Source organism: Mus musculus, chromosome 5, assembly GCF_000001635.26.
Source record: "Mus musculus strain C57BL/6J chromosome 5, GRCm38.p6 C57BL/6J".
Classification (NCBI taxonomy): Eukaryota; Metazoa; Chordata; class Mammalia; order Rodentia; family Muridae; genus Mus; species Mus musculus.
The window spans coordinates 130,118,452-130,136,993 of record NC_000071.6 but is presented as its reverse complement, the minus strand read 5'-3'; the positions used below and the strand labels follow the sequence as shown (position 1 = coordinate 130,136,993).

Genomic DNA, 18,542 nt, shown 5'->3' with positions numbered 1-18,542 from the left:
AAGAGTGGGACTGGTGCGTCTGCTGAGATTATTTACTGTAATGGTGTCTTCACAGAGGGCGAAGTCTTTGATTAGGGTTGGGACAGAGGAGCTGGAGGTTAAATGGATAAATTCAACAAATATTTGACGGTGGGATCAAAGGTCTTGTATTCTTGTATATGCACGGACGGAAAGAGAGTGACCTTTATGTGTCTGGCTGAGTGACAGGGCAGAAGGGACTTTAGTTAGTGACGCGGATATGACCAAACCGGCTGCAGATGTGAAACCGGAACGCCACATAAAATATCTTGCCCTGTACCTGGCAGAGGAAACATAATCGATACTTGTGGTTACTATGTATTATCTCCGCTATTCTGTGTTCCACAATAATGACTTACGGCAAAAAAGTAGCATCTTTGACCTTAGACACAGGACGCCAGAACCAACTGGAACAGGACTCATAAATGAATGGCAGCAGGCCTCTGAAATAAGTTACAGAAAATGTCCCTAGGTGACTGAGCATGAGGCCATGCACTCTAACCACTGTGCTCTGGAGGCAGAGGCAGGCAGATCTCTGCGAGTTCCATGCTGGCCTGATCTACATAGTGAATTCCAGGACAACCAACCAGGCATACAGAGAAACCCTGTCTCAAAACAAATATACAGAATGTCATTAAGAAGTGATCGTGCCAAGGGCTAAGGAGATGGATGTCTTAGCAGGTAAGGTGATTGCTGTGAAACCATGCGGTTGTGAGTTCAGATCCCAGCGCCTGTGTAAAAAAACGCCAGGCATGCCGGCTGTGCTAGCCTCTGCAACCCCAATGCTGGAGAGGAAGCGCAGGCAGATTCCTAGGGCTGCTGGCCAGCTAGTCTAGCAGCCAGCCCAAAACACAAGCTCCAGGTTCACTGAGAGACCTTGTCTCAAAAAATATGGTAGAGGGTGACATAAGATACCGGACATCAACCTATGGCCACACACGCACACACACCCACGCGCATACACCCACGTGCACACACACACACGTGAACCCACACACGCACGCGCACACACACACACACACACAAGCACACACGCACGCCCGCGCACACACAGACACAGAGGGAAGAAAGGGAGTGAGAGTAAGGGAGGCAACAGGGCAGGGAAAGCGAGCGGGGACTGTTGGGGGGGGGCGGGGACTGTTCCGGGGGAGGGGGCGGGGCAGCTATAGCACAGCCCACAGGAGTCGGTTTAGCACTGTCTCAGGTCTGTGCTCTCAATGACAGCACTGAAAACGGGACCATTGAGTGCTTCACATTTAAGCTTTTATTTTGAAAAATAAAATACAAAAGTCATTAGGTTGTAAATGTATACAGTAATTTCCAAACGTCTCTGAAACAATACAATGAATTATTTAAATAATTAAGGTATTTACTATTATCCACATCGATACGTTTCAACAGGCACGAGTGTTCTACAAAACATCGGAACGTGTACATAGAACCTATTCGGAATGAGACTGCCTGATTTTGTTAACAGAATGCCAACTTCAAACTCTCCTTTCCTTGAAATTAAAGACTGGAACCTGGGAAGGAAAGACAAGGACAAGAGGAGCTGTGACAGAACTGTGTCCCTGCTGGGCTCCTCATCCTGAGGGCCATGCATGTTCCTGGGCTCAAGAGCCATCACTTGGGGAGGCCCGGGTGTGTGACACCCCCCCTGGGGACAGGAGGCTGGCAGGTGAACAGGAGCGATGGGCACAGACACTCCTTGTCGCAGCAGACAGCCGTTCCCGAGATTTCCCTTCTGTAGACAAGGCAGCAGTCGTCCCTAGGAAAACACACAGCACGTGGTTACAGGCAGGGATCAGAGCTGCCTCTCCTGTATCTCCCGCCTCAGTCCTTGTTTGTGCCAGGGGGTGAGTGGGCTCCTGCAGCCCAGGGGCATGAGGACAGACAACCACCAGGCACAAGCCTCGGAGGGACAGGCATGAGGGGCATAGTTTCCTATCAGTGATGTTTCCAGTACCTGCAAGTAAGTTCAAGATACAAAGCATGAGAACAGGAGGGCTGCCACAGGCCCTTTCTAATGATGGTGACAGTCACCACCAATGTCCAGGGTCCAAAGCAACCATACTGACTGCTCATCATGTGACAGGACTTTAACAGCTGGGCTCTCTGGGATCTTTTCCCACCAGCACACAGGTAGCTGGGCTCTTCAGTCTCTCTGGCTCTCTACCTAATGATTCATAATGCTACAGGCCCCTTGCAAATGCTATCTCCACACTTTCTTCGTGCCAGACTCTCTGAAGAAGCCATGTTAGTGAGATCTCACCATGGACCTCTGCTTAGCACACTCTTCCTATTACAGTCAGGGAAACAGACACAGAACTAAGCTGCTTGGTGCCAGGAAGTGGCAGAGCCAATGCCGACCCAAGCTGCCTGAGGCCAGAGGTGTGCCCTCCATCTGGACACACGGCTATCTCTGCTAGCCCACGGGGAAAACTCTACCCAGCAGCACCCACCAGGCCTCACCTCACCTGTGGGAAGTTACGGGCTCAGTTACTCCACTTGCTCCGTCTGTTGAAGGAACCAAGAGAGATGTTAAAATCCTTGGGGTTGCTTGGTTAGTAGGGACTGTTCCCACCAACACAGCAGGTATGGCTAAAGGGTTATAAGGGTTAACATTACATTTAAGTTTTAAACTGACAGTGAATAGCAGACAGAGACAATAAATAATAAATAAATAAATCCCCTAGCTTGCATAGGCTGTACTCTAGCAGCCAACTTCCTTTTCCCTAGACATTGAAGCCTATTCTTAAAATTGACTGATCTTGTAATATTTGCTGCTCCAGCAAGATAGTGGGGTCATAAAACTTAACTGCTACTTTGTTTTGTTTTTTTGAGACAGGGTTTCTCTCTGAAGTCCTGGGTGTCCTAGAACTCTGTAGATCAGGCTGGCCTCGAACTCACAGAGATCTGCCTGGTTTTGCCTCCTGAGTGCTGGGATTAAAAGTATGTGCCACCATCTCCTGATGACTAGCTATTATTTCTGTTTTTGTCATCAAACTTCAAAGAGATGATTAAGACAACTGCAAGACATATATGATAAAATAAGACCCTGTCTTCACATGGGCAGGATACATGCAATCGTGTAGCTTTTGCCCTTATAAGTCCTATGCTGGGCGAGGCTAGGGGCTGCATCTTGGGAGTGCTCTCAGGTACAGTCCTGAACCTGTGTTGGGGGACTAGTAACTAAATAAAGAGCCTCTTCTTGTGAAAATTTATTCATGGTTATGGTGAATCTCCAAGGGACTCCTCACTTGTAAGAGGATCTCCCAGACTTTCAGATAAACTCAGCCTGTAACTGTTTGAAAGAAAGAAAGAAGAAAAAAAAATCTAGACTGGTCTTCCCCACATTCCAGGGAGAGTCTAACTCCTTGGCATCTCCTGAGCAACAGGGACACCTTTGTTCCTCATGAGCCCCATGGATACCTCTGAGTCCGTTAGGGCATGAGGTCTCAGAAGCATCAACACTGTGGCCCGATGTTTGAAACTCTGAGCCTGCCTAGTCTCAATTCAAATGCTGGGAGTTAAAGTTCAGGGGACTTTTGGTTATTGTGTCCATGAACAAGGAGAAGAGCATGGGGCTCTGATTCCACAGGAAGAGGACACAGAGCTGTCTCCGGGACTCTCCCAGACCCGGCCTGTGTACCTCTTCCTTAGTTCTGACTGACTGTGAACTCTAGTATGTGGAAGAGTTGGCCTTGCAGTGGTCCTCCTGCCTCTGCCTCCTGGGTCTGGGATTAGAAGCATGTGCTGCTGTGCCTAGCACATTTCTATTTCTCTTTCCTTGCTGTGATAGGGTCAAGTGTAACCCCAGAGGGCCTTGGACACTCCACGCAGCTGAAGATGACATGGAACTTGATCCCACTGCTTCTAATTCACAAGTACAACGACAACAAGCATATGCCCCCACTTGGATCCATTTCTTACGTAAACCATAATCTTGCTTTTAGATATTTATTTCTTTATTTAAAGAATATGGGTATCTTGCCTGTGTGTATATTTACAATACTATGTGTGTGCCTGGTACCTGAAGAAAGCAGAAGATACCTAGAACCAGAGTTACAGGTAGTTAACAGCCACCATGTGGGCACTGGGAATTGAACATGGGTCCTCTGGAAGAGCAGCCAACGCATGCTATTTTTAATATGTCTGTCTGTCTAAGAGTATATACATGTGAGTGTGATGACCCAAGAGGCCAGAAGAGAATGTCAGATCCCCAGGAGCAGAAGTTATAGCCAGTTGGAGGCCACCTGACATGGTGCTGGGAATGGAGTTAAGGTTGCAAGAGCAGCCCATAATCTTAATCACTAAGTCATCTACATGGCCCCTAAGCCACAATATTTCATTTTTCTAATGTGTTTGTGGGAAAGATTCAGTATGGTCAGCACAGTAACTTGAAATGTTTATCAACGCATTCTAGAACCTTATTTACATATAAGACGTCTCTATAGTCAACAAATTTGTGTTGTAGTTAAAAAAAAAAAATAATTGTCCCGGGCTGGCGAGATGGCTCAGTGGGTAAGAGCACCCGACTGCTCTTCCGAAGGTCCAGAGTTCAAATCCCAGCAACCACATGGTGGCTCACAACCATCTGTAATGAGATCTGACTCCCTCTTCTGGTGTCTGAAGACAGTACTTACATATAATAAATAAATAAATCTTTAAAAAAAAAAAAATTGTCCCACTGAAAGCTTATTTTTACTATTTTTTTTTTATTTCCAGTTCTTAAATAATTTATCTTTGGAGCTGGGTGTGGTGGTGCACGCCTTTAATCCCAGCACCTGGCAGGCAAAGGCAGTTGTATCTCTGTGAGTTTCAGGCCAGCCTGATCTACACTGTGAATTCCAGGACAGCTTGATCTACATAGTGAGTTTCAGGATAGCCAGAGCTACAGAATAGAAAGACCTTGCTCAAAAAAACAAAAATAAAAACAAACTTTATTACTGGGCTGGAGAAAAGTCTCAGTGGTTACGAGCATTTCTTGCTCTTCCAGAGAACTCAGGTGGGACTCTGCCCACACGGTGGCCCACAACCATTTAACTCTAGTTCCAGGGGATCTGACACTCTCTTCTGGTCTCCTTGGGTATCAGGCACACATGTGTTCCACAGACATACATGCAGGCAAAGCATACATACTCTTAAGATAGAAATAATAATTTAAAGTTTATTACTATTATTTTGAGACAGGGTCTTACTATATAGCGCTGGTGGGACTGGAACGCATGATGTAGGCCAGGCTGCCCTTGAACTCATAGACATCCACCCGCTCTGCCTCCCACCTGCTGGGGTTTTCAAGGTTGTATTGTCATGCCCAACTCTGGCATTCATTTTTTAAAACATTACTTGTTCATTTATTTTTGCGTGGACGGGTGCTGGTATGAATGCTTGTGGGGAGGGGATGTGTGTACACAGCACATGTCCGTACGTCAGTATTGGTGTGAATGCTCTGTGGGGTGGGGTGGGGATGTGTGTACACAGCATGTGTCTGTAAGTCAGAGGACACGTCAGGAGTCATGTCATTCCTTGCATCTTTATGTGGGTTCCAGGAATTGAATTCAGCTTGTCAGGTTTACTGACAACGCCTTTACCCACTAAGCCATCTCACCAACTCTAGCATTATTTATTCATTTTCTGTTTTTTTTTTGGGGGGGGGGTTGTTTAAGATAGGGTCTGTCTCTGGAGCCCAGGCTGCCCTTGAACTTATTGTCTTCTTGCTTCTGTCTCCCCAGTGCTGGGAAAACAGGCATGGGCCACTCTGCCGAGCTATGATAAGTTGTAGTAAGTAAATATCCTCAAGTCAGGTGTGTAACTTATCATTCTTCAAACCCATTACTGAAGCTTCTTTTCCTCTAGAGGACATGGGACATTCCTCTGGATGTCCATGTTCATGTCTACCCACTTCTTCTCTACCTGGAGATGACTTGGGTATGTGCGGAAGCACAGGGACACCTTGAGTTTTGCTCTCAAATCGCCTGCCTCGGCTTCCTCGAGTTTTTCCTGCCTCTTAGATTGTTTTCTGGCTCCAAGTTGCACAGCGGTGAGGAACCGTCCTTTCGGGAAGCCAGCCAGGGCTCTAGGATGTCAGGTGCACTCCCTCTATGGCAGAGTTGGAGTTTGGAGGGAGCTCGGGGGTTCCTTGAGAAGCCTTTTCCTCCCACTTCTGAGGATGGATCCTGATTTCTCACTTGTAACAGATCCTTGGCAAACAGTTGTTAAATCCATGAAAACAGTCGGGGAGTGTTAAGGATAGACTGCCAAGAATATGCCTTGAAAGCACTTTAAGACCCTAGTGTCAGCAGTCAGTATGGGGGCTGATGACCGAGGGTGCTCAGGTAGGGCAGAGCCTTCATCTCCGGTGGGAGACAGCATCATGGAGCTCTGGAGGACAGCGCCCTTGTTTCCCCCAGGCTTGCCGCAGGAGACACAGCTCACACAAACATGTAACAGAGTATTTCCCCAGCGATCATAACTGAAACCCTGCAAGAAACTAAGCTCAGTATGGATAGCAGCACCCAGAGGATGCTAAACAGCAAGGCTGTGAAGACAGCAGGGGCTCCCACTTCTCCCAGCTGTTCACAGGTGACAGGTGGTGACAGGGCACTCTGGGCCACTTTAGGCACATCTGCCATAACATTCTCTGTTCTTCTCCAACTCAGGACACAAGAATGGAATGTAAATGAACTGAAACATTACAACTGTAATTATAGATTGGTTTCTCGGTTTGTTTTTCAGGCAGGGTCTTACTCTGTAGGCCTGGCTCTCCTGGAATGTACTCTGTAGACCAGGCTGGCCTCAAACTCACGAAGATTCACCTGCCTCTGCCTCCAAAGTGCTGGGATTAAAGGTGTGTGCCATCACATCCAGTGCTTTGGGTTATTTTTAAAGTGTAAGAACGACAAGCTTTGAACTCTCACCAGCAGCTGACAGCCATGTGAGAACAGTTAACACACCACAGATGTGAATATAATCCAAATACCATGGCTGCATATTCTTATGCAAAGTAGACACTCAGGAGGCTGGGCACTCTGCAAGCATCTCCTTATTTATATCTGAACCACTTTGTGGCTGCATATGATCTGTTATCAAAGCACTTGCCTAGCTTTGGAAGACCCTGGACTCTCAGATCACAACAGTTCGCTACCAGGGCACATGGCATTATCTTTTCCTATTTCCCGTCTTTATTTGTTTGTACACTGAGAGGGGTCCGACCTGGACCTCTGTGTAGCCTAGGCTAGCCCTGGACTTGTGATCCTCTCGCCTCAGCTGATGGCCGACATTATAGGCATAAACCACCCACAGCTGGCTTTTATTTTCTCATTTTCACTTAAGTCTTGCTGTCTCTTCAAAAGCTTACTGGCTGGAAGCGCTGGCTCTTACGTAACAGGAAGAGGAAGGAGAAGCTGTACAGTACCTGGGGTTTTTCTTTCAGAAAGTCAGGGAGCTGAAATTCTCCTTTATAGACCTGGAAAGAACAGAGCAGGGGTCAGTTTAAGGAATCAGGTGCACCCTGGTGCACACGTGACCTCTGCAGCCACACTCTTGGGCAGTCTGGAACGAGAGGGAGAGAAACCCATCAATCAGTTCAGGGACAGCCAGAGAAACAGACCTTAGTGAGACACCCCCCCCCCCCCCCCCCCCCCGTTCTCTCTGATGCCCTGCAGCAATGGCTCAGTGCTCCTGAGCTGGCGGGCTAAGAAAGGGCGGGTATGCCTGGGAAGAGAATCCAAATTAAAATGTCAGTGCTATTCCTAGGGATGGGGAAAAGCAGGCCCTAGGCAAGCTCCCTTGGGATTCTCTTTGGTTAGGAGCAAGCTTCTCCCTGTTGCCCATCAATTCTCCAGTTACAACCCTGGAGGTGAGTCAACTTTACCCAAGGTCCTATTTAAGATGTATTAGATGATCCTTAAAGTGACATCTAGTTAAAGCTCACAGATCTTTTGTCTGAGACAGGGTCATCCCAGGCTGGCCTCAAATGCAGCATTTAGCTAACAATCACCTCGAGTTTGTAATCCTCCTGCCTCTGTGCACTGTCCCGGTGCTGGGATTACAGGCACCCGTCACTATGCTCAGCTTACACAGTCCTAGGACCAGATCCAGGACTTCTGGCATGCTGGGTAAGCACTCTACTAACTCAGCTATATCCTGGCCCAAGCTCATAAAATTTTATAATAAAAAACATACTTTCGGGCTGGAGAGATGGCTCAGCGGTTAAGAGCACTGACTGCTCTTCCAAAAGTCCTGAGTTTAAATCCCAGCAATCACATGGTGGCTCATAGCTATTCGTAAGATTTGACTCCCTCTTCTGGTGTGTCTCAAGACAGCTACAGTGTACTTACATATAATAAACAAACAAACAAACAAATAAATCTTTTTTAAAAAAACATACTTTCAATATTACAAAGGATGTTTCTAGTTCACGTAGTAACTGGGAGATGATTTTTATTTTATTTTCTAGGTTTTCTGCTTGTTTGTTTGTTTAGTTTATTTTTTCAATACAGGGTTTGTCTGTGTAGCCCTGTGTGTTCCAGACTCTATAGACCAGGCTGCCTTTGAACTCAGAGATCTGCCTACTTCTGCCACCCAAGTACTGGTATTAAAGGTGTGGGCCACCACTGCCCTGCAATTTTTTTTTAGATTTATTTTTATTATTTTATATGTGAGTGTTTTGCCTGTATGTGTGTCTCAGCACTCATGCTTGGTGCCGAGGAGGTGGTGAGCCTTCATATGGGTGCTGGGAATTGAACCTGGGTTCTTTGCAACAACAAGAGCTCTTAACCACTGAGTCCAGCACCATTAAAAAAACAAAAAAACAAAAAAACAAAAAACAAAAAAACAAAAAACCTACACTACTTTAACTTTGTTTTTGTTTTCTTTTGAGACAGGGTTTTTCTGTATAGCTCTGGCTGTCCTGGAACTCACTCTGTAGACCAGGCTGGCCTTGAACTCAGAAATCCGCCTGTTTCTGCCTCCCAAGTGCTGGGATTAAAGGTGTGTGCCACCACTGCCGGGCTATTTTAACTTTTAAAACCCTAATGAACATTTAACAATAAATATTAAATTAGTCCCAATTAAATTCCTAGCATCTTTTTTTTTTGGAGAAGAACAGCAAAAAGTCTGCTGTAAAAATGATATAGGGATGCATAAGGCAAGGGCTGGAGAGATCATTCAGTTGTTTTTGTTTTCTTTCTATGAATTATGAGGAGCTGAGTTCCATCTCCAGAACCTACATAAAAGGCTGGTGTGGTGGAGTGTATGTGTAATCCCAGGGCTAGGGAGACAGAGGCAGCAGGACAGAGACCCACTGCTGGCCTGCTTAGCCTAATCAGCAAGCTCCCATTCCCAGTGAGGAACCTTGTTTTAAAAGACAAAATGGGCACCTGAGGAACAGCAGCACTTGTGCATGCACACACACACACACACACACACACACACACACACACACACACACACACACACGGCAAAGAGTCAAGGAAGTCATGACAGGAAAAGCAAAGTGGGAGGCTTATGCTACCAGATATCCACGCACTGCATTCTACATTGTAGTCTAATAGATTAGTGCACCGCCTGTGGTGGGTTAGGTGGGAATGGCCTCCATAGGCTCGTGTGTCTGAATACTTGAACACTTGGTCCCCGGTTGGTGGAACTGTTTGGGAGGGGCTGGGGTGTGTGGCCTTGTTTGAGGAGGTCATGGGGGAAGACTTTGAGGTTTCCAGAGACTCATAGCATTCCCAGTGTGTCCTCTCTCTGTCTCTGTCTCTGTCTCTGTCTCTGTCTCTGTCTCCGTCTCCCTCTCTCCCTCCCTCTCTCCCCTCTCCTTCCTGTTTGTGGCCTGGGGAGTGAATGCTTTTCTGTTGCTCCAGTGTCAACAAACCTGCTGCCATGCTGTTCCTTCGTGATGAACTCTAACCCTCTGAAACCTTGCGCCCAATGAATTGCTGTCTTTTATACCCTGCCTCGGTCATGGTGTTACAGCAATTGAAAAGTAGCTAATACAGTATGTATGCACGGACACAGAGAGACACAGGCAGATGTGCATTCCTGCCCGGCGGATTAAGTAGCTATATAATTAGGACAATATAGTTTGCCATAAGGACATACCATGTAACAAACCATCACTTCTGGATACTGCAGTCCTGTAGATTATGATCAGAATGGAGAAGCCAGGCACAGGGGTGCACATCTATATCCCAAGCAGTGGGAGGTAGAGGCAGGAGAATCTCAAGTTTAAGGCCATTTCTGAGCTGCATAGTGAATTCAAGGCCAGCCTAGGCTAGCTGACACCCTGCGTCATCAAACAAACAAATAAATGAACAAACTTCCAAATGGTCAGGATGTGTTGGTGTATGCTTTTAATCTCAGCAACCAAGAAGGAGAAGCTCTCTGAGTATGGGGTCAGTTCTGTCTACACAGCAAGTTACAGGCTGGCCAGGGATACGCAGAGGACCCTATGATATTTTCAGTACCCAGATCAGCTAGTTCACAACCATCTGTAGTTGGAGCTCTGAGGATCCAATACCCTCTTCCAGACCCTGCAGGCACCTGTATTCAGACGTGCAACATCTCCATACACACAACACTAGATTAAGTAAACCTTTACAACAACAAACAAGCCAAGCTCTTACATGAGTCTCCGAATCTTAACTCGGTTGGTTATGTGGGACAACTTGCTCCCAGATGTGTATTATGTTTCCTTCCACATAAGAAAACATCTGAAGCCAAAGCCATGTGTCACACACACATAGGAGAGAGGAAGCAGTCACAGGAGACTGTGAGGACCAAAGTCTATGATATGTGTATACAGATAATAGGCCCACTATTCCTTCAAGTCTTCTCTGAGTCAAGTCGGGAAGACAAAACCTTTTAAATAGCAAACACATTAACCTTAAGAAGTTCACTGGGCTGGACCACAAGGACCACACAGGGCTGGAGAGATGCTCAGGTGAAGAGCATTTGTTCCGCAGAGGACCAGGCTTTTGTGGCTCACAGCCACCCATGACTACAGTGTCAGGGAAGTACGGAAACTGCAGCTTCAGTTTCAGCCTCACCCTCTGACTTCTTCTGGCACCAGGCACACATGCATTAAGGAGATATAAATGTGAGCAAAGCATCCACACATTAAAAAAAAAAAAAAGAAAGAAAGAAAAGAAAAAGAATCCCATGAGGGGGCTGGAGAGATGGCTCAGCAGTTAAGAGTTCGTGCTGTTCTTCTGAGTTCAGTCTCCAGGGGATCCACACCCTCTTCTAGCCGCTGTGGGCACCCCAGCCCCAACCCACAAACACAGGTAAAATCTTTCTTCTTCTCCTCCTCTTCCTTCTTTTCTTATTTTTATTTTTTTAAAGAACTACTTATTTTATGTATATGAGTACACTGTCCCTGTCTTCAGACGCACCAGAAGAGGGCATCAGATCCCATTACAGATGGTTGTGAGCCACCATGTGGTTGCTGGGAATTGAACTCAGGACCTTTGGAAGAACAGTCAGTGCTCTTAACCGCTGAGCCATCTCTCCAGCCCCATGGAAAATCTTCTAAGGAAGAAAATAAAACAATAACTTAAAACAAATGTTTGTGCCCTGATGCCTCCTCCTTGAGGCAGAGAGAGAGAGAGAGAGAGAGAAAGAGAGAGAGAGAGAATGAATGAATGAATGAATGAATGAATGAATGAATGAGAGAATATATCATTTGTGAAGGCACGGAACACAGAAGGCAAAGAATAACTATATTATGTAACAGAGAATAAACATATAAATATTTTAGGCTTTGTGGGGCCACAGAATCTCTGTCCCAGTGTCCAACTCTGTCCTTGTAGGGCACAAGCAGCCTTACAGAACATTCCAATGAAACATGCTCTGGTAACAACTGGTCCACATGATTACCTGTAAGTAATGACCTCCAACCTCTTTAACCTAAAAAATAAATAAACAACAACAACAAAAAAAACCCAAAACCTTACAGCGAGAAAGCTTTATGCAACAGCCAGCAATAAATCACTAAATGCTGGTGCTCAGGTTCTGCACCTGGAACTAAACACCTTAGATAAAGTGTCGCTTCTAGGTGTAGTTTTTTTTTCAACATACAGGTACTGTGTTGTACTTTATGCTTACTTTGCAGTACTTTGGATAGAACCCAGGGCTTGGCATATTCAGACAGGTACTACATACATCACTTGCTACAGCCCAACCCCATATTTTTAACTGCAAAGGCCAAAGATTGGTCTCACAGTCTCTTCACATCCAAGGCCATAAATTCAAATTTTGCTGGAGGTTAGAATAACCTTTATTCTTCACCCTTCTTTCTCTAAACTCACTACTACAATTCCTGCTTTTTTTCCCTCCACTTATACATAATTCTGTGTAGACTGGGTTAGTTTTCATTTCCGTCCCTGACAGACTCTCACCAACAGTCCGTGCTCTGCCTGCCGCTCATCAGGAATAGAATTCATTGTTTTTACTGCTTTTTCTCTTGAGGAATTATGACTTGGTGTTTTCACAGGCAGAGAAAACACAATGGCAGCCAGCAATGACAGTACGGGAAGGAAGGCAGCTTTGAAGCTCACATTCCTGGTCCCTCTGGGCTTGTATGACCCAGAAGAGGCTCATTATCTCCAAAACAGAAATGCTAACAGCTGCTAACATGCGTGTTTACATGTTCTCATCTGACTTCAAGCTTTCTGGTGGTGTACATATCAAATTGGGTTCTTAGAAAGCTCAACAGTCTTGTCCTGTCTGGAAACAACGAGGAAAATGATCATGCTTCCTATAAAATGGAGATAAATGAATTAATCAGCACAGGAATACAAAAAATCTACTCCCACAATGTCTTTAATACAAATTCAAAGTTTTAGTGCCCTAACTGCTGGATGAAGATGAGTCAAACTGTGCTTCAATCAGGACGATAAGCTACTGTTACACAGAGAAATTTTCCTGTCACAGAATGAACTATCAATACACAAAATTCAGCAGTAAGACTTTGAATTGGGGCCCAGGATGGTGGGACATGCTTTTAATCCCAGAACTTAAGAGGCAGAAAGAGAGGAAAAGCTGAGAGTTTGGGGCAAACTTGGCCTACATACTTTGTTGCTTGTTTTCATTCTATGTGTATGTGTGATTTGCCTGCATGTATATCTGTGTAGGACACTCTGTAGGTCCCATGGAGTCTGGAAGAGATCCTCCCTGGAACTGGAGTGAGTAACAGGCGGTTGTAAGTTACCATGTGGTTGCTGGGAATTGAACCTGGGTCGTCTGGACGAGCAGCCAGCGCTCTTAGCTGTGAAACCATCTCTCCAGCTCCCAGGATAAGGTTCTGAAGACTACGGCTCAAGATCAGTGTGCTGGACCGTGTTTATCAAGGATGACAGCAGCGTTACTCTAACTGTTGAGTGCTCCAGAGTACCAGCCAGTGCCACATGGAGACCGGTATCCTGGCCCAGCTCCCCAGCGCTCTGTGAAGAGGCTAGGGATACATATGACTACATATATGTACACATAAAACTAAGTCCATTTGGTGTTACTTGTATGTACATGTGTTTAAGACTGACCACTTGGGACTGGATAAAGTAACCAGGGGCCCGACCATGGAGAAAATTCCAGTCGTAAGGGATCAGAGTCCTGAACTCTATACACATGTGGTACACAGACACACAAGCAGGCAAGACACTCACATACACATTTTGTAAAAAAAATAAAAAGAAAAGAAAAATTATAAGAGGCAGTGGGTGGGGCATGGTGGCACTCATTACGATCCCAGTCCTCAGAGGGTTGAGACAGTAGGATTGTAAGTTTGAAGCTAGCCTGGGTTTATAGTGAGTTCCTGCACAATTAAGTCTGTACACCCAGATCATGTGTTGAAAACTGAAAATTAATAAATGTAAGGGAACCAGAGGCTAAGGGACATGATACATACACTCTACTCTCAAAAGCTAGTAAAAACATTAATTGTACAGTGACAGTGACAAACCACTGCCACGTATGTCGTTTCTAACATTTATTATTCCCAGTGAGAGAGCTGCAGCCAGGACTATTCTGGTTCGCTGACAGCTCCTCCCTGGTCCTCCCTCCTCCTTTTCTTTTTACCTTGATACCAAGGTCCTTGGAATGTAAAACACAACCCCAGTCTCTCTAGGTCCTGCTATCTTCTCACAGGACTCCTTAGAATCAGTGAGAGCTCGTCCTTGTCAGGTCAAAGCCAGCGTGAAAGCTTTCCATCACCCTGGTCTCTCCTTTGGAGGCATCTATTATTCACTGGACAGTCCTCCATTTTGTTCCTCCTGTGTGAATTTTCTATAATTGCCACCTTCACCTCTGATCTTAAAAAAATTAGTTGCTTTGTTTATATGGCTGTGTATCAGATGTGTATGTGGTACCTGCCAAGTCCAGATGAAGGTTTCAGATCCTGTAGATCTGGGGTTGCAGGTGGTTGTGAGCCACCATGTGGGTGTGGGGAACTGAATCCAGGTCCTGAAAGCGCAGCCAGTGATCTGAACTTCTGAGTCATCTCTCCAGTCCCCTCATTTCTAGCCTTTAGCTGTGCATCCTGGAGGAGCATCTCCAATGTGCCTGCATCCCTCACTTGAACATTTAAACGGTTTCTGTTCTGTCCTTTAGGGTTTTCTAGGGCTGGCCTGGCCTTGAGTTGCCAGCCTTTTAGGCAGGGTAGCCCCTCTGCTTTGGATGAGAGGAGCAATAAAGATAGGTCAGTCTTGCTCTGTCTCCCCACTTTAGAAGCCATATCTGAGCTTAAGGAGCTATGTGTCTTGGTCATAAGCTTAGTGTAAATATTTCTCATCCTTCAGCATAGAGTTTTCATGTCTTCATTTTATAGTGTCTTTGTAAAAGAGTATGATTAGAGATCAAAACAAAACAAAAGAAAACAACTACCAACTCTGAGTGCCCTGGCACCCACTATATAGTCTAGGTTGTAGTCTTTGGACTCAGAACAGCCTTCTACCTCAGTCTTGGGATTTTCATACTAACCCATGAACAAATGGGGTTTCTAACACCTTTAATCCCCTTAAAACACAGTGCAGGGGCTAAAGAGATGGCTCAGTGGTTAGGAGCATTTTTGCTCTAGCATAGGACCTGGGTGTGGCTCTCAGCGCCCATGGTGGCTCACAACCAGCCATCACTGCAGTTCCAGGAGATCCAGGGGATCCACCTTCTTATGCAGATACTTTTGCAGATACCAGGCATGCATGTGGGATACAGACATAGTTACATGCAAGCAGGCAAAACACTCATACACACAGACTTAAATAAACACATCTAAAACCAAACAAATATAAAACCACAGTGGAGCTGATGGGTGTCCGAGAGCATGCCTGTAACTCCAGTACTGAGAGGCAGAGGCAGGAGGATCAGTTAGTTCCAGCCAGCCTGGGCTTCATGAGACCCTGGTTTCAAAAACAAACAATAACAATAAAAACAAAACAATCCCAAACACCCCCACCAGCCCCCCACCCCACCCCATCCCCACCCCCTACCAACAGTGGAAGCTGGTGGCAGTACGAGCCCTGGGCTGGTCCCTGTGTTCCGCAGGGGGAGGACTAAGTAAACCTGGCTGTTCCGTAGTACAAGCACGCTGAGTCCACACAGCCAGCACCTTATCCCAAACCTGCTGTTCCCCTCCATGTCAACATTCCCAAGGATGAGGCAGGAGGATCTCTGTGAGTTAGGTCAGCCTTATCTATGTAACAAGTTCAAAGGCAGCCAGTGCTACACAGAGAGACTGCCTCAAACAACAATAGCAGAAAGGATGTGGAAGGTCACTAGCGTATAAACACATCTCTCGGCAGGCAGCTGGACTGCAGGGGTGTGTGTGTGTGTGTGTGTGTGTGTGTGTGTGTGTGTGCGCTCGCGCAGAGGATGACTGGAGCAGGGCTGGGGGCAGGGCAGCAGCAGGCAGCTGACTTCCAGAGACCAGACGATGAATTCAACTTTAGTCCAGCTAGGTCCCAGAGGCATTACTAATACAAATCAAGGAAATCAGTCCTTTATCTAGATACATAGCACATGTGCTGTGGGGATGTGGGAACTAGGCTAAAGGTCAGTATCTCCCTTAATTCACTTAACTCCAAGAGGAAAACCAAAATTAAAAGCTGGTGTTCAACCGCAGAGAAGCTCACTCTAAGACCTGAATGATTGATCATTCCAGCTAAATGAAGGAGGAAAAAAATGTGTTTATTTCACTTCCGACTGTAGTGTGTGTGTTTTTATATACATGCTTACATGAGTGTGTTCATGTGTGCATGCACAAAGAGGCCAGTGGTCAATGACGAGTGTTTTCCCCCACTAACTGAGACAATCCCACTGACCTCATTGCTCACCAATTCAGCTAAACTAGCGGGTCAGGACTCCTCCGTTCTCTATCTGTGTAGCACTGGGTTACTGGGTCATGCCACAGTGCCTGGTCTTCACGAACCGAGTCACCACTCCAGCCCCATAGCTCTGCCTTCATACAAACGGCCCAGCATGGCCACGAACATCTAAGCCACGAGGACATGCAAATAAATACAATCCATAATTAAAGGGTCAACAGAGGCTCATGGGTGACGACACTGAAGGTGAGGCTATCTCTGAAGTACTGGCATGGGACAGAAAGACAGACACTTAAGCAGGCATGGGAAGGGAAAGGCCCCTCGCTCAGAAGTCTGTCTGAAGCCTCTCACAAGCTAAGAACCAAAAATTCCGAAACAGGTGGCCCACGCCTTTAGTGCCAGCACTCAGGAGGCAGAGGCAGGCAGATCTGTTATTTCATGGCCAGCCTGATCTACAGAGTGAGTTGTAGGACAATCAAGTGTACACATGGAAATCCTGTCTCAAAAACCAAAAACCAAAACAACCAACCAAACAAACAAAAATCCCAAACAGTGAACAACATGTGCTGTGAGGTTGCTGTCCAGAAGACAGTGAGATTTCCAGTAAGAATGTCTGTCACAGCAGCGATCATGTGTAACTCCTGAGAAAATATGGCCCTGAGGGGAGCTCTACTCCTCTCCCAGATGAAACCATCTCCCAAGCAAAACTATTTAGTTTACTGTAGAACTATCTCACTTCTCTGATCCGGGACAGATTTCCTACTCAGCTGTAGTCCTGTGCAGTGCACAGCAGGAAACACCCTAGCATCTCATCTGAACCCCTCAGCCTCCTTTGAGGAGAAAAATTCAGAACCTTCCAAAATGATATACATATATATATATAGCAACAAAAAGACAGCGAGGCAAGCATCCCCCAGGAAACGCACGCCAGTGTGTCCTACACCGACCTTCCCCTGAGCGTCTGTATTTCTAAACCTAAGTTAATCTCAAATCAATGCCAAATTCTTCTCATAAGAAACTCCAAATCCACTCCACACCAGCACCGAGGGAGGACAACACCCCAGGGTTCAACTGAGCAGAGAACTTGGAAGACAGACCCTTCAGGCAACAGAGCAGAGATGTTTCTGGCCAGTGTCACTGACACACTGAAGAACACAGAAAGACAAGCACAATGAAGAGATGGAAAGTTCCAGAAGAGAAACGGAAATCTAAGAACTGGAAAGCACATTGTCTGAAATGCAAATGTCACTGGGTGGCAAATTACTCATAAGAAAAAGGGATCAGTGAATTAAAGAATAAATCCATTTAGTTATAAACTAATAAAGAGCCAGAGTGGGGGTAGGCGATGGTTTAGTAGATAAAGCACTGTCAGGCAGAGAATGAGGGTCCACAGCACTGCTGGGGGGCTCTGCTGACTCCTCTGCACTCCCAGGGAGGGGCTGAGAGTGAAAATGAGGGACTCCCCAGAGCAAACTGGCTAAGTCTTATCTGTGAGTTCTGGGTTCAATAGAGAGACCCCACCTCAAAGAATAATGTGCCGAGTGACTGAGGAAGATGTCTGAAGTCACCCTCTGGCCTACATGCCCCACCCCACTCCCACACCCCCACACCCACGCAGATACACACACACCACGCACACACACAGAGCCAGGCATGGTGGTGTGTATGCATCTCTACCAACACAAAGTAAATGCATGCCATTAAAAAGTTCTCAAAGACAGACATTTTCTCTTAAAAACCAAACTAAGAGAATTAGTAGCTAGCAGACCCTAATAAGGCAGGCATCTGGCTGAAAAGAAAAGATGCTGGAAAGAAATCTGTATGGAGAAAAACAGTACCCATGTGGCCTACAATGCATAAAATATTTAATAGCTGTCTGTTTACAGGAAAAAATGTGCAGCCCTTGTTCTGGAGCAATAATAGACAAACACAAAGCATAGCAAAAATGAGCCGATAATTGCCACACTGGATAAAAGACTAAAAAATAATAATACTAGATTAATCCCAAAGAAACCAGGAAAATAAAGGAGTAAAGACAGACTGTGCAAAATTAAGAACTGCACACTCGATGGCAGGCTTCAGCCCAAGCACATGAGTATTTACAAAGCATGTAAGAAACTAAACATCTCATCTAAAGTGAAGGGACTGTCACACTACGGTAACTACAATACTATCACTTCATCACGTTAGATATACAGACAGATTAAA

The 18,542-nt window shown here is 45.9% G+C and overlaps 1 protein-coding gene across 3 annotated transcripts in view; it reads right to left on the bottom strand.

Moving 5' to 3' along the window:
- Positions 1 to 1,259: 1,259 nt before the first annotated feature.
- The window catches only part of Tpst1 (protein-tyrosine sulfotransferase 1), a 62,409-nt gene continuing 45,126 nt past the window's right edge, over positions 1,260 to 18,542 (bottom strand). For 2 of the 3 annotated variants that reach the window (NM_013837.2, NM_001130476.2), the window contains exons 4-6: positions 7,436 to 7,486; positions 2,496 to 2,535; positions 1,261 to 1,786 (exon numbers count right to left, since the gene is read on the bottom strand). In NM_013837.2, coding sequence (NP_038865.1) covers positions 2,518 to 2,535; positions 7,436 to 7,486 — 69 coding nt within the window. In that variant the 3' untranslated portion in view covers positions 1,261 to 1,786; positions 2,496 to 2,517. Of the gene's footprint in view, positions 1,787 to 2,495; positions 2,536 to 7,435; positions 7,487 to 18,542 lie in introns of all 3 variants that reach the window. The other variant, XM_006504418.2, reaches the window with a different exon arrangement.